General features: G+C 48.7%; 1 protein-coding gene across 1 annotated transcript; it reads left to right on the top strand.

Annotated features, from left to right (window-relative positions):
- Nucleotides 1-308: 308 nt before the first annotated feature.
- On the top strand, nt 309-1,725 carry LOC109737424 (uncharacterized). Its single transcript, XM_020296561.4, has one exon. It carries the CDS (start codon nt 370-372, stop codon nt 1,573-1,575), a length of 1,206 nt encoding a protein of 401 aa, XP_020152150.1. The 5' UTR covers nt 309-369; the 3' UTR covers nt 1,576-1,725.
- The last annotated feature ends 11,541 nt before the right edge of the window (nt 1,726-13,266 follow it).

Genomic DNA, 13,266 nt, shown 5'->3' with positions numbered 1-13,266 from the left:
TCCAACAAGATCTTGTTGACCATCATTGGCAACGTCTAAGCGAGTCCTAATTGTTCTATGAACCATTTGGCGTGTTTAAATTCGGTTTGTAAACTTTGAATTCGATTGGTAAACTATATTTGTAATTTGGTTGAACATTCAAATTTATGCTTAGTTTCTATATGTGTGCTAATGTGTAGTTGCAATTTATACTAAAATCGCAAGGTTTAGAAAAACAATTTTTTTTCGTTATATTTAAGGAATCAACTAGGTCGGGCCAAAACTTAGTATACTCAACTGAGCCTTTTCTTTCACTAAATTTTAGTGGATCGGTTAAAGTGGCCTAAGGTCTGGTAGAGATGCTCACCGGCACGGCGGATCCTACCAACCATGCTGCCCCCGCCGCGAAACACTCGAACCTGCCCATCCCACGCCGGCGACCGCACCACACTTCCGATGCCGCCACCCGCGCCTAGTCCGGACCCGTACCGCGACTGGGCCGACCTGCCGGAGCTGCCGCTGGCGGAGGTGCTCCGCCGCCTCCTTCCCTGCATCCGCTCGCTCTACGCCTTCGCGGGGACGTGCCGCCCCTGGCGACACCTGCTCCGCGCCTCCGCCGCCGATCTCGTCCGCCCCCGCGTCCCGCCGCTCCTCCTCCTCTGCCCCGACTTCCGCCTGGTGCCCTTCTCCCCGCTCGTCGCCCCCCAACCCCTCTCCTACCCCATCCCCGCCCCGGCGGACGGCGCCACGCTCCTCTCCGCCTCACGCGGCCACCTAATCCTCCTCCGCCGGGGCTCCTTCAATAGCCTACACCTCGTGGACGCCCTCACCGGCGCCGAGCGCCGCGCGCTCCAGCTCCCTTCCCCGCACTTCCCCTATCACTACGCCGCGCTCACGCCCTCCCACCTCCTGCTCTTCCACTCCATGCACGCCTTCTTCTCGCTCCCCTTCCCCGAGCATCCAAGCCCCAACAACAACAACGCCCGCCCCGACTGGACCAAGCACGCCCTCCCCCGCGCCGCCTCCATCGTCACGACCGTCATCGAATTCCGCGGGCGCGTCCTCGGTCTGACCGACCGCGCGCAGATACTGGAGTTCCACCTTGGTGGCGCCCCTTCGAACCAGGCCGTCCGATTGCTGCCAACCACCGGCCTCCCGGACGCCACCAGATTCGACAGATTGCAGTTCGGGCCGCATTTGGTTGCTGCCGGGGATCGACTGCTGCTGGTGCTCTTCATGTTTGAAGCAAACTTGGGCCCCGTGGTGTTCCGTGCGCCCAGGGTGAACAAGATCGGTGTGTACGCGCTTGATTTGGCGCGCATGATGTGGGAGGAAGTGGACAACATTGGGGCTTACACCTTGTTCGTGGACATTGCCGGGAGGAGCACCGTGGCCTGTGTGGACGTGGGCAACTGCGGAGTGGAGGAGAACCGAGTTTATGTTGGCGTGCCCAACTGCCGTGCCTGGAGGAGGCCACTACCACCAGGGTGGGAGGCATCACCCAACGGTGAAGGGCTTGGATTGAACTCGAGGGAGACGATGGCGCGCCGACCATTGGCATCACCGATATCGGTTCATCCACCTCTTTTCTTTTGATGATTGTAGCGAAATAAGTCACTGTTTCTACCTGGAACAGCTGTCTACATTCAGTTACTTATTGTAATGTCAATACTGAGCCTATTGTTACTTTGTGGCATTTCATATGGAAATGCTCGCATTACGGATTAATCATGCTATTGATGTGAATATTTGTGCTTGTGCTGTTCTGTTATTTGGAGATATCTATGTGCATCTCTCTTAAGATTGCGCGGCCTGCAACTTCTCGAACTTACACACTGAGCATCATATGATGAAAATTCACCTTGGCTTGCCAATTGTTGCACTGTACTGTCAAAATTTATATGGTTTGCATCGAAAACTGCTCTTTAATCTACTAGTTACTAGCTACATGAAGCTGGCCATTTTCTGTTCTGAAGCTCCCTTCATTGTTTTTGGTTAGTGGAGTACTTGACTGAAAGTCTATTTCGTTGAATTTTGGCTGAGAAAGTGGTAGCAGCATGTACCTTTTATAAGATCATAACTGACATAACTTAGGTTCTTAACCATTATCTTGTCATTAGTCATTACAAATTGATAGTGAATGATCCTCTACTTCTAATTATTCTCAGTTTCACATCCGCGGTTCCACACAGTAGGCTTTATGAATTCTTTCTTGAAAGTAGCACAATGTACCTTTTCCATAATAATGACATGATTGTTATGCCTTAAGTTTGTAACCATTCCTGTTATCACGCATGATACGTTTGTTAGTGGATGATTAATGACTACTGTGTTATCAGCGTCAGATATACAGTTCCACACACAGGGTGATTTGCTAGAACACTGTACCGAATAGTCCACATGTTCTCATAATTTGTCACAATTCTTTCTACAAATCCTTTTCAAATTTCTTAAATGGCCTTTTATGAATGTTAGTCGTGATCAGCATGTGACGCCCCCGATTTGACCGTACACTAATCATGCACGCAAACGTGTACGATCAAGATCAGGGACTCACGGGAAGATATCACAACACAACTCTACAACATAAATAAGTCATACAAGCATCATAATACAAACCAGGGGCCTCGAGGGCTCGAATACAAGTGCTCGATCATAGACGAGTCAGCGGAAGCAACAATATCTGAGTACAGACATAAGTTAAACAAGTTTGCCTTAAGAAGGCTAGCACAAACTGGGATACAGATCGAAAGAGGCGCAGGCCTCCTGCCTGGGATCCTCCTAACTACTCCTGGTCGTCGTCAGCGGGCTGCACGTAGTAGTAGGCACCTCCAGTGTCGTAGGAGTCGTCGTCGACGGTGGCGTCTGGCTCCTGGACTCCAGCATCTGGTTGCGACAACCAGGTAGAAAGGAAAGGGGGAAAAGAGGGAGAGAAGCAACTGTGAGTACTCATCCAAAGTACTCGCAAGTAAGGAGCTACACTACATATGCATGGGTATATGTGTAAAGGACCATATCAGTGGACTGAACTGCAAAATGCCAGATTAAGAGGGGGATAGCTAGTCCTGTCGAAGACTACGCTTCTGGCAGCCTCCATCTTGCAGCATGTAGAAGAGAGTAGATTGAAGTCCTCCAAGTAGCATCACATAGCATAAACTGTTGGAAATATGCCCTAGAGGCAATAATAAAATGGTTATTATTATATTTCCTTGTTCATGATAATTGTCTATTGTTCATGCTATAATTGTGTTATCCGCAAATCGTAATACATGTGTGAATACATAGACCACAACGTGTCCCTAGTAAGCCTCTAGTTGACTAGCTCGTTGATCAACAGATAGTCATGGTTTCCTGACTATGGACATTGGATGTCATTGATAACGGGATCACATCATTAGGAGAATGATGTGATGGACAAGACCCAATCCTAAGCATAGCACAAAGATCGTGTAGTTCGTTTGCTAGAGCTTTTCCAATGTCAAGTATCATTTCCTTAGACCATGAGATCGTGTAACTCCCGGATGCCGTAGGAGTGCTTTGGGTGTACCAAGCGTCACAACGTAACTGGGTGACTATAAAGGTACACTACAGGTATCTCTGAAAGTGTCTGTTGGGTTGACAAGGATCGAGACTGGGATTTGTCACTCCGTATGACGGAGAGGTATCTCTGGGCCCACTTGGTAATGCATCATCATAATGAGCTCAATGTGACTAAGGAGTTAGCCACGAGATCATGCATTACGGTACGAGTAAAGAGACTTGTCGGTAACGAGATTGAACAAGGTATTGGGATATCGACGATCGAATCTCGGGCAAGTAACATACCGATTGACAAAGGGAATTGTATACGGGATTGATTGAATCCTCGACATCGTGGTTCATCCGATGAGGTCATCGTGGAACATGTGGGAGCCAACATGGGTATCCAGATCCCGCTGTTGGTTATTGACCGGAGGGTTGTCTCGGTCATGTCTGCATGTCTCCCGAACCCGTAGGGTCTACACACTTAAGGTTCGGTGACGCTAGGGTTGTAGAGATATTAGTATGCGGAAACCCGAAAGCTGTTCGGAGTCCAGGATGAGATCCCAGACGTCACGAGGAGTTCCGGAATGGTCCGGAGGTGAAGAATTATATATAGGAAGTCCAGTTTCGGCCACCGGGAGAGTTTCAGGGGTTATCGGTATTGTACCGGGACCACCGGAAGGGTCCCGGGGGTCCACCGGGTGGGGCCACCTATCCCGGAGGGCCCCATGGGCTGAAGTGGGAGGGGAACCAGCCCCTGGTGGGCTGGTGCGCCCCCCATGGGCCTCCCCTGCGCCTAGGGTTGGAAACCCTGGGGGTGGGGGGCGCCCCACTTGGCTTGGGGGGCAAGCCACCCCCTTGGCCGCCGCCGCCCCCCCTCAGATGGGATCTCCAAGGGGCCGGCGCCCCCCCAGGACCCCTATATATAGTGGGGGGAGGGAGGGCAGCAGTACCCTAGCCCCTGGCGCCTCCCTCTCCCTCCCATGACACCTCTCCCTCCCGTTTGCGCTTGGCGAAGCCCTGCCGGGATCCCCGCTACTTCCACCACCACGCCGTCGTGCTGCTGGATCTCCATCAACCTCTCCTTCCCCCTTGCTGGATCAAGAAGGAGGAGACGTCGCTGCTCTGTACGTGTGTTGAACGCGGAGGTGCCGTCCGTTCGGCGCTCGGTCATCGGTGATTTGGATCACAACGAGTACGACTCCATCAACCCCGTTCACTTGAACGCTTCCGCTCGCGATCTACAAGGGTATGTAGATGCATTCCTTCCCTACCGTTGCTAGTAAACTCCATAGATGGATCTTGGTGATGCGTAGAAAATTTTAAATTTATGCTACGATCCCCAACTGTGGCATCATGAGCCAGGCCTATGCGTAGTTTCAATGCACGAGTAGAACACAAACTTGTTGTGGGCGTAGATGTTATCAATTTCCTTGCCACTACTAGTCTTATCTTGTTTCGGCGGCATTGTGGGATGAAGCGGCCCGGACCGACCTTACACGTACGCTTACGTGAGACAGGTTCCACCGACTGACATGCACTAGTTGCATAAGGTGGCTAGCGGGTGTTTGTCTCTCCTACTTTAGTCGGAACGGATTCGATGAAAAGGGTCCTTATGAAGGGTAAATAGAAATTGGCATATCACGTTGTGGTTTTACGTAGGTAAGAAACGTTCTTGCTAGAAACCTATAGAAGGCACGTAAAAACTTGCAACAACAATTAGAGGACGTCTAACTTGTTTTTGCAGCATATGGCTTGTGATGTGATATGGCCAAAAGGATGTGATGAATGAGATATATGTGATGTATGAGATTGATCATGTTCTTGTAATAGGAATCACGACTTGCATGTCGATGAGTATGACAACCGGCAGGAGCCATAGGAGTTGTCTTTATTTTTTGTATGACCTGCGTGTCATTGAATTACGCCATGTAAATTACTTTACTTTATTGCTAAACACGTTAGCCATAGAAGTAGAAGTAATCGTTGGCGTGACAACTTCATGAAGACACGATGATGGAGATCATGATGATGGAGATCATGGTGTCATGCCGGTGACAAAGATGATCATGGCGCCCCGAAGATGGAGATCAAAGGAGCAAAATGATATTGGCCATATCATGTCACTATTTGATTGCATGTGATGTTTATCATGTTTTACATCTTATTTGCTTAGAACGACGGTAGTAAGTAAGATGATCCCTTTTAATAATTTCAAGAAAGTGTTCCCCCTAACTGTGCACCGTTGCGAAGGTTCGTTGTTTCGAAGCACCACGTGATGATCGGGTGTGATAGATTCTAACGTTCTCATACAACGGGTGTTGACGACCCTAGCATGTACAGATATGGCCTCAGAACACACGCAATACACTTAGGTTGACTTGACGAGCCTAGCATGTACAGACATGGCCTCGGAACACGGAAGACCGAAAGGTCGAGCATGAGTCGTATAGAAGATACGATCAACATGAAGATGTTCACCGATGTTGACTAGTCCGTCTCACGTGATGATCGGACACGGCCTAGTTAACTCGGATCATGTTTCACTTAGATGACTAGAGGGATGTCTATCTGAGTGGGAGTTCATTGAATAATTTGATTAGATGAACTTAATTATCATGAACTTAGTCTAAAATCTTTACAATATGTCTTGTAGATCAAATGGCCCACGTTGCTCTCAACTTCAACGCGTTCCTAGAGAAAACCAAGCTGAAAGATGATGGCAGCAACTATACAGACTGGGTCCGGAACCTGAGGATCATCCTCATAGCTGCCAAGAAAGATTATGTCCTAGAAGCACCGCTAGGTGACGCACCCATCCCAGAGAATCAAGACGTTATGAACGCTTGGCAATCACGTGCTGATGATTACTCCCTCGTTCAGTGCGGCATGCTTTACAGCTTAGAACTGGGGCTCCAAAAGCGTTTTGAGAAACACGGAGCATATGAGATGTTCGAAGAGCTGAAAATGGTTTTCCAAGCTCATGCCCGAGTCGAGAGATATGAAGTCTCCGACAAGTTCTTCAGTTGTAAAATGGAGGAAAATAGTTCTGTCAGTGAGCACATACTCAAAATGTCTGGGTTACACAACTGCTTGTCTCAGCTGGGAGTTAATCTCCCGGATGACGCGGTCATTGACAGAATCCTTCAGTCGCTTCCACCGAGCTACAAGAGCTTTGTGATGAACTTCAATATGCAGGGGATGGAAAAGACCATTCCTGAGGTATATTCAATGCTGAAATCAGCGGAGGTGGAGATCAAAAAGGAACATCAAGTGTTGATGGTGAATAAAAGACTAAGTTCAAGAAAGGCAAGGGTAAGAAGAACTTCAAGAAAGACGGCAAGGGAGTTGCCGCGCCCGGTAAGCCAGTTGCCGGGAAGAAGCCAAGGAATGGACCCAAGCCTGAGACTGAGTGCTTTTATTGCAAGGGAAGTGGTCACTGGAAGCGGAACTGCCCCAAATACTTAGCAGACAAGAAGGCCGGCAACACCAAAGGTATATGTGATATACATGTAATTGATGTGTACCTTACCAGTACTCGTAGTAGCTCCTGGGTATTTGATACCGGTGCGGTTTCTCATATTTGTAACTCAAAACAGGAGCTGCGGAATAAACGGAGACTGACGAAGGACGAGGTGACGATGCGCGTCGGGAATGGTTCCAAGGTCGATGTGATTGCCGTCGGCACGCTACCTCTGCATTTACCTACGGGATTAGTTTTAAACCTCAATAATTGTTATTTAGTGCCAGCTTTGAGCATGAACATTGTATCAGGATCTCGTTTAATTCGAGATGGCTACTCATATAAATCCGAGAATAATGGTTGTTCTATTTATATGAGAGATATGTTTTATGGTCATGCCCCGCTGGTCAATGGTTTATTCTTAATGAATCTCGAACGTGATGTTACACATATTCATAGTGTGAATACCAAAAGATGTAAAGTTGATAATGATAGTCCCACATACTTGTGGCACTGCCGCCTTGGTCACATTGGTGTCAAGCGCATGAAGAAGCTCCATGTAGATGGACTTTTGGAGTCTCTTGATTACGAATCATTTGACACGTGCGAACCATGCCTCATGGGTAAGATGACCAAGACTCCGTTCTCCGGAACAATGGAGCGAGCAACCAACTTATTGGAAATCATACATACCGATGTGTGCGGTCCAATGAGTGTTGAGGCTCGCGGAGGCTATCGTTATGTTCTCACTCTCACTGATGACTTGAGTAGATATGGGTATGTCTACCTAATGAAACACAAGTCTGAGACCTTTGAAAAGTTCAAGGAATTTCAGAGTGAGGTTGAGAATCAACGTGACAGGAAAATAAAGTTCTTACGATCAGATCGTGGAGGAGAATATTTAAGTCACGAATTTGGCACACACTTAAGGACATGTGGAATAGTTTCACAACTCACGCCGCCTGGAACACCTCAGCGAAATGGTGCGTCCGAACGTCGTAATCACACTCTATTGGATATAGTGCGATCTATGATGTCTCTTACCGATCTACCGCTCTCATTTTGGGGATATGCTTTAGAGACTGCCGTATTCACTTTAAATAGGGCTCCGTCGAAATCCGTTGAGACGACACCGTATGAATTATGGTTTGGGAAGAAACCTAAGCTGTCATTTCTGAAAGTTTGGGAATGCGATGCTTATGTCAAGAAACTTCAACCTGAAAAGCTCGAACCCAAATCGGAAAAATGCGTCTTCATAGGATACCCTAAGGAAACTATTGGGTATACCTTCTACCTCAGATCCGAAGGCAAGATCTTCGTTGCCAAGAACGGGTCCTTTCTGGAGAAAGAGTTTCTCTCGAAAGAAATAAGTGGGAGGAAAGTGGAACTTGATGAGGTGATAGTCACCCCTTCCGAACCGGAAAGTAGCGCAGCGCGGGAAGATGTTCCTGTGGTGCCTACACCGGCTGGGGAGGAAGTTAATGATGATGATCATGAAGCTTCGGATCAAGTTACTGCTGAACTTCGTAGGTCCACAAGGACACGTTCCGCACCAGAGTGGTATGGCAACCCTGTCCTGGAAATCATGTTGTTAGACAACGGTGAACCTTCGAACTATGAAGAAGCAATGGCGGACCCAGATTCCAACAAATGGCTTGAAGCCATGCAATCCGAGATAGGATCCATGTATGAAAACAAAGTGTGGACTTTGACAGACTTGCCCGATGATCGGCGAGCGATAGAAAACAAATGGATCTTTAAGAAGAAGACGGACGCGGATGGTAATGTTACCATCTATAAAGCTCGACTTGTCGCTAAGGGTTATCAACAAGTTCAAGGGGTTGACTACGATGAGACTTTCTCACCCGTAGCGAAGCTGAAGTCCGTCCGAATCATGTTAGCAATTGCCGCATTCTATGATTATGAGATATGGCAAATGGACGTCAAAACGGCATTCCTTAACGGCTTTCTTAAGGAAGAATTGTATATGATGCAGCCGGAAGGTTTTGTCGATCCTAAGAATGCTAACAAGGTATGCAAGCTCCAGCGCTCCATCTATGGGCTGGTGCAAGCATCTCGGAGTTGGAACATTCGATTTGATGAGATGATCAAAGCGTTTGGGTTTACAGAGACTTATGGAGAAGCCTGTGTTTACAAGAAAGTGAGTGGGAGCTCTGTAGCATTTCTCATATTATATGTGGATGACATACTACTAATGGGAAATGATATAGAATTCTTGGAAAGTATAAAGGCCTATTTGAATAAGTGTTTTTCAATGAAGGACCTTGGAGAAGCTGCTTATATATTAGGCATCAAGATCTATAGAGATAGATCAAGACGCCTCATTGGTCTTTCACAGAGTACATACCTTGACAAGATATTGAAGAAGTTCAATATGGATCAGTCCAAGAAGGGGTTCTTGCCTGTATTGCAAGGTGTGCAAGTGAGCACGGCTCAATGCCCGACCACGGCAGAAGATAGAGAAAAGATGAGTGTCATCCCCTATGCCTCGGCCATAGGGTCTATTATGTATGCCATGCTGTGTACCAGACCTGATGTAAACCTTGTCGTAAGTTTGGTAGGAAGGTACCAAAGTAATCCCGACATGGAACACTGGACAGCGGTCAAGAATATCCTGAAGTACCTGAAAAGGACTAAGGATATGTTTCTCGTATATGGAGGTGACGAAGAACTCGTCGTAAAGGGTTACGTCGATGCTAGCTTCGACACAGATCTGGATGACTCTAAGTCACAAACCGGATACGTGTATATTTTGAATGGAGGGGCAGTAAGTTGGTGCAGTTGCAAGCAAAGCGTCGTGGCGGGATCTACATGTGAAGCGGAGTACATGGCGGCCTCAGAGGCAGCACAAGAAGCAATCTGGATAAAGGAGTTCATTACCGACCTAGGGGTGATTCCCAATGCGTCGGGCCCGATGACTCTCTTCTGTGACAACACTGGAGCTATTGCCCTTGCCAAGGAGCCCAGGTTTCACAGGAAGACCAGGCATATCAAGCGTCGCTTCAACTCCATTTGTGAAAGTGTTCAAAATGGAGACATAGATATTTGTAAAGTACATACGGACCTGAATGTAGCAGATCCGTTGACTAAACCTCTCCCTAGAGAAAAACATGATCAACACCAGAACTCTATGGGTGTTCGATTCATCACAATGTACTAGATTATTGACTCTAGTGCAAGTGGGAGACTGTTGGAAATATGCCCTAGAGGCAATAATAAAATGGTTATTATTATATTTCCTTGTTCATGATAATTGTCTATTGTTCATGCTATAATTGTGTTATCCGGAAATCGTAATACATGTGTGAATACATAGACCACAACGTGTCCCTAGTAAGCCTCTAGTTGACTAGCTCGTTGATCAACAAATAGTCATGGTTTCCTGACTATGGACATTGGATGTCATTGATAACGGGATCACATCATTAGGAGAATGATGTGATGGACAAGACCCAATCCTAAGCATAGCACAAAGATCGTGTAGTTCGTTTGCTAGAGCTTTTCCAATGTCAAGTATCATTTCCTTAGACCATGAGATCGTGTAACTCTCGGATGTCGTAGGAGTGCTTTGGGTGTACCAAACGTCACAACGTAACTGGGTGACTATAAAGGTACACTACAGGTATCTCTGAAAGTGTCTGTTGGGTTGACAAGGATCGAGACTGGGATTTGTCACTCCGTATGACGGAGAGGTATCTCTGGGCCCACTCGGTAATGCATCATCATAATGAGCTCAATGTGACTAAGGAGTTAGCCACGGGATCATGCATTACGGTACGAGTAAAGAGACTTGCCGGTAACGAGATTGAACAAGGTATTGGGATATCGACGATCGAATCTCGGGCAAGTAACATACCGATTGACAAAGGGAATTGTATACGGGATTGATTGAATCCTCGACATCGTGGTTCATCCGATGAGATCATCGTGGAACATGTGGGAGCCAACATGGGTATCCTGATCCCGCTGTTGGTTATTGACCGGAGGGTCGTCTCGGTCATGTCTGCATGTCTCCCGAACCCGTAGGGTCTACACACTTAAGGTTCGGTGACGGTAGGGTTGTAGAGATATTAGTATGCGGAAACCCAAAAGTTGTTCGGAGTCTCGGATGAGATCCCGGACGTCACGAGGAGTTCCGGAATGGTCCGGAGGTGAAGAATTATATATAGGAAGTCCAGTTTCGGCCACCGGGAGAGTTTCAGGGGTTATCGGTATTGTACCGGGACCACCGGAAGGGTCCCGGGGGTCCACCGGGTGGGGCCACCTATCACAGAGGGCCCCATGGGCTGAAGTGGGAGGGGAACCAGCCCCTGGTGGGCTGGTGCGCCCCCCATGGGCCTCCCCTGCGCCTAGGGTTGGAAACCCTGGGGGTGGGGGGGGCGCCCCACTTGGCTTGGGGGGCAAGCCACCCCCTTGGCCGCCGCCGCCCCCAGATGGGATCTCCAAGGGGCCGGCACCCCCCCTAGGACCCCTATATATAGTGGGGGGAGGGAGGGCAGCAGTACCCTAGCCCCTGGCGCCTCCCTCTCCCTCCCGTTTGCGCTTGGCGAAGCCCTGCCGGGATCCCCGCTACTTCCACCACCACGCCGTCGTGCTGCTGGATCTCCATCAACCTCTCCTTCCCCCTTGCTGGATCAAGAAGGAGGAGACGTCGCTGCTCCGTACGTGTGTTGAACACGGAGGTGCCGTCCGTTCGGCGCTCGGTCATCGGTGATTTGGATCAGGACGAGTACGACTCCATCAACCCCGTTCACTTGAACGCTTCCGCTCGCGATCTACAAGGGTATGTAGATGCACTCCTTCCCTCTCGTTGCTAGTAAACTCCATAAATGGATCTTGGTGATGCGTAGAAAATTTTAAATTTATGCTACGATCCCCAACATAAACCTACCCGGCGATCCCCTCCTCGTCGCCCTGTTAGAGAGCGATCACCGGGTTGTATCTGGCACTGGGAAGGGTGTATTTTATTAAGTATCCGGTTCTAGTTGTCATAAGGTCAAGGTACAACTCCGGGTCGTCCTTTTACCGAGGGACACGGCTATTCGAATAGATAAACTTCCCTGCAGGGGTGCACCACATAACCCAACACGCTCGATCCCATTTGGCCGGACACACTTTTCTGGGTCATGCCCGGCCTCGTAAGATCAACACGTCGCAGCCCCACCTAGGCACAACAGAGAGGTCAGCACGCCGGTCTAAATCCTATGGCGCAGGGGTCTGGGCCCATCGCCCATTGCACACCTGCACGTTGCGAACGCGGCCGGAAGCAGACCTAGCCTAGTGGCGTTCTAGTCCAATCCGGCGCGCGCCACTCAGTCGCTGATGTCACGAAGGCTTCGGCTGATACCACGACGTCGAGTGCCCATAACTGTTCCCGCGTAGCTGGTTAGTGCGTATAGACCAAATGGCCAGACTCAGATCAAATACCAAGAACTCGTTAAACGTGTTATGTTGAAGTAACCGCGGACGCCGTCCAGGGCCAGGCCCACCTCTTGCCTAGGTGGTCTCAACCTGCCCTGTCGCTCCGCCACAAAGATCCACTTGCGGGTACTCCTACGAGCCGACCTGACTTTAGTCACCACAGGTGTCATGTATATAGTATATAAGTATATACCCGTGATCACCGCCCAAGTGATCACGGCCCGATAGTATAGCATAGCAGACGGGCAAGAATGTAGGGCCACTGATGGAAAACTAGCATCCTATACTAAGCATGTAGGATTGCAGGTAAAGGTAACAACAGTAGTAGCAAGGACAGGCTATGCATCAGGATAGGATTAACGGAAAGCAGTAACATGCTACACTACTCTAATGCAAGCAGTATAGAGAAGAATAGGCGATATCTGGTGATCAAGGGGGGGCTTGCCTGGAAGCTCTGTTGTACAGGGAGAAGGGTCGTCGGTGACGTAGTCGTACTCGGTGGCCTCAGCGCTGGTCTCGGGGTCTACCGGAGAAGAAGAGGGGGGAAGAAACAGTAAATACGAAGCAAACAAAGCATCACAAAACATAACGAGGCAATACGCGGTGCTAGGTAAGCCCTAACGCGGTAGTAAGTGATACCGGCGAAGGGGGAAAACATCCGGGAAAGTATCCCCGGTTCGCGTTTTCGGACAGATGAACCGGAGGGGGAAAGTTGCGTGTCTGCTATGCTAGGGATGTGTGGCGGACGAACGGGCTGCGTATCCGGATTCGTCTCGTCGTCCTGAGCAACTTTCATGTAGAAAGTATATTCATCTGAGCTACGGTTTATTTTATATGATTTTCTAAAGTTTTAATTATGT

Source organism: Aegilops tauschii, chromosome 6 (genome assembly GCF_002575655.3).
Source record: "Aegilops tauschii subsp. strangulata cultivar AL8/78 chromosome 6, Aet v6.0, whole genome shotgun sequence".
NCBI lineage: Eukaryota > Viridiplantae > Streptophyta > Magnoliopsida > Poales > Poaceae > Aegilops > Aegilops tauschii.
Note: the sequence above shows the minus strand (reverse complement) of the source record. Positions and strands in the feature narration are given on the sequence as shown.